The 3,292-nt window shown below is 47.3% G+C and overlaps 1 protein-coding gene across 1 annotated transcript; it reads left to right on the top strand.

Moving 5' to 3' along the window:
* Positions 1-520: 520 nt before the first annotated feature.
* Positions 521-2,050, top strand: ANOM_011901 (cytochrome P450; the record flags this gene model as incomplete). Its single annotated transcript, XM_015557153.1, has 1 exon — positions 521-2,050. One exon carries the CDS (start codon positions 521-523, stop codon positions 2,048-2,050), a length of 1,530 nt encoding a protein of 509 aa, XP_015400891.1.
* Between the last annotated feature and the right edge of the window lie 1,242 nt (positions 2,051-3,292).

The following is a 3,292-nucleotide window of genomic DNA, read 5'->3' as shown; positions in this document are numbered from 1 at the left end:
TAACATCGAAATCTCACGGAAATATCCTGTAAAGGGCTCTAGAAGAGTCTGAGTCCTGTTTATGGTCTGGCTGATATTTTTCCTTCAGCAGCAGGCTCTTGTCATTCTTGCACTACAAAGGTGAGAAAATGATTGTGCTTGCACATCGTCCGAAGGTCCAGCCACACATCCCTATCCCGCAGAACTTAGTCTTGACCTACTAGTAGCTTTTGGCTTAAACCCTAATAGCAATCTTGATATGTCGGTCAAGAGCCGATATGTAGTAGCGCCAAACGTATCACATGCAGAGTAATACAGCATGACTCCGGATACAGAGTCTGTTTAAAGAGAGTTATGTATCATGCTAGGGGCCTTTTCTCTCCCTCCTCTTCACGGACCTCAGAAAACAGACGGTTCAGTGAAAGAGGGGTAAGGGTGTAACCTATGGGAGTAGCTATGAGGTTTATAATCAACAAATATAAATCTAAACTAGATCTGCTGGACAGGAATGCCAGACTCGCAAAATCAGTGACAGAACAGTATGGAAACCACCAAAGTTGTGATATTGTTGACCCTTGTTCTTCTCTACTACTGTGCCTCCATCCTCCGGAGACCCAAGCGGCCGCTTCCCCCGGGGCCTGCACGTCTTCCGTTGATTGGCAATCTTCACCAATACCCAAAATCCGAGCCATGGAAAACATACCAAAAGTGGCATAAAAAGTACGGGCCGATTATGACAGTCAAGTATGGCCCGCAGACGATTATCATGCTCGGAACCCATCAAGCAACAAAAGACATTCTGGAGAAGAGAAGTGAAAGGTACAGCTCAAGACCCAGGATGGTTGTTGCTGAGCGGGTGACCAAGAACCTGCAAACAAGCGTGATGCCGTACGGCAAGCTGTGGAGGATACACCGCCGTCTCCAAGCTTCACTTCTTAACAACAGCACTTGTCAGTTCTACCACGAAATCCAAGAAGTCGAAAGCCACCAGCTTCTATTTGATCTGTTGTCCACGAATGATTTTTCAGATCGCTTCCGTCGCTTTTCGGCAAGTCTGCTCTTTACACTTGCGTATGGAAAGCGGATGCCAAGAGGTGACGAGCATGAGGTGCAAGAGATCGACCTGCTTATCAAGAATTTAATGGAGGTGGTTATGATGGGGAATTGGCTGGTGGACCTTTTTCCACAGCTAGAATATCTTCCTCGACGGTTGTCGAAGTGGAAGCAAGTCGCAGATGGGTTTCACGATCGGGAAGTCAAACTGTTTACCCAGAATCTCAGGGCCGCTTTAGAAAGAGGGAATTGGAATTGGACCAAAGCCCTCATGGGGGTGCCAGAGGCGCAGAAATTAACCGAGAAGGAATTATCATATGTCATTGGTTTCCTCTATGAAGCAGGGAGTGACACCACAACCTCTGTCCTCGAGGTTTTTATGCTAGCCACAGTTCTCCACCCCGATGCGGTTCGGACAGCCCAGCTCGAGCTAGATACCGTTGTTGGGCAGCATAGACTCCCTTCGTTTGAGGACATGTCCAACCTCCCTTTCACAATGGCATTTGTGAAAGAAGTGCTGCGGTGGCGACCGATAGTGACTGCAGGAGTGCCTCGTCTGGTGGAGCAAGATGATGAATACATGGGATACCGCATTCCAAAAGGCTCTGTTGTTATTCCAAACAGCTGGTCGCTGTATCTTGATGATGATGTATTTGAAAATGCGGACTCATTTAGTCCGGAGCGATGGATCCAGAACTCCAACCTACAACTCAGCGGCTTTGGGTTTGGGCGGAGAGGTTGTGTAGGCAAGCACCTGACTGTGAACTCTCTGAACATCATTATTGCTAGGCTGTTGTGGGCATATGACATCAGGCCTGAGAAAAATGAGTTGGTGGATGCGTTTAGGATGAAGCAAGTTGGCCTGGTGTCCAGGCCAATGCCATTTCGCGCGTTATTTCAAGTACGATCACCTAGCCGAGAGTCGGTGATACGAAGGATAGGAGCGAGTTCCCAGGAAGCAACTGATGAGATTCTGGATCGTATCCAAGCCAACGTTGCTGGTACTAAAGTTGTTTAGCTGACGTTGGATTAGACAAGCTGATCTAGTAGTAGTAGAAATCATCAGGGGAGAGCCAACTTCTACTAGCCAACTCAATGGACTTCAGTCCTTCAATAAAAAAAAAAAAGAAAAAAAAAAAAAAAACCATACCGTAAGCGTTCGTGTTATTCCAACCAGTCAATTTATACACATATACCGGCCCGACATGTTTGACCAGGTATAACCCCACAGGCGGTGCCATCCGGACGCTTAGCAAAGTATTGAAGAAACCCCTTCCGACATGTTACACGGCATGAACCCCCTGACTTCATTTCCGATGAAACCTGCTTGCCTATACCACACTAGAGTAATCAAATTAGCATGCCTTCAGAGGCCTAGTATTTCGCGGGGAGGAACGGACTAGGTTACCCTCCACGTCTTCGGAAGGGATATCGGGGTCGCGAACAGATACCTACAAACAAAATGGACTTGATTAGCTCACACGATTGCTGTCAAAAACTCCGGTTGCACTCATCGATCGCCATAGCTTACCTGCCGCTCTAGAAGTGTTGGTCCACCTGTTGGACCGGTAGCCACCAGCCCAGAAAAGACGGCCAAGATAATAAAAATCTTCATATCCAGAGAATTTCTAATAGATAAAATCACAGAAATAATCAACAGTCGATGGCAACTGGTTGCAGAGAGGTGGATGGGAAATGTACGGGTCAATTTTCTCTGGGGGATGAAGACGCATATGCAAAACTCGGACCGGTCAGGTTGGCAAGATGGAAAAAGAAAGGATGCGGATAGGGTACCGCTTCAATCGGCATTCTTGTGCTTCTTTCTCTCAGCCGCGTTCGCCTACGGTCGTATGAAATCTTTCTTCGTGGCCATCAACTAATGACCGGGATCTTCGTCTACGGGATCTGACGACACCTTCCTAACCATGTCGGAACAGCAAAGGCCGGCTGTCCTGCCAGAGAAATCGCAGATCTGTCCGGATCTGTCCCGTATGAATAGATCTGCGTTTGGTAGAAGCGATATGTCAGGACTCACTAAGACGATTGCGCCCCAAGACCTTTCGCTGCATGTCTGAGACATTCATCAAATATAACTGGCCTCTCTCCTGCTTTCCAAAGGAGCTAACCCTATGCTTGTATTTAACCTAGTTTGACAGTTTTTACCTCTGCTCCCAAGGTTTACCTTATTGTATAAGACGCCAGGCATTAATTTGTCAAGCTCGATTTAAGTGCTGCTCTGCGTTATTCCTCACGCCCATAT

This window comes from Aspergillus nomiae (genome assembly GCF_001204775.2).
Source record: "Aspergillus nomiae NRRL 13137 chromosome Unknown contig00768, whole genome shotgun sequence".
Taxonomy (NCBI): Eukaryota; Fungi; Ascomycota; class Eurotiomycetes; order Eurotiales; family Aspergillaceae; genus Aspergillus; species Aspergillus nomiae.
Note: the sequence above shows the minus strand (reverse complement) of the source record. Positions and strands in the feature narration are given on the sequence as shown.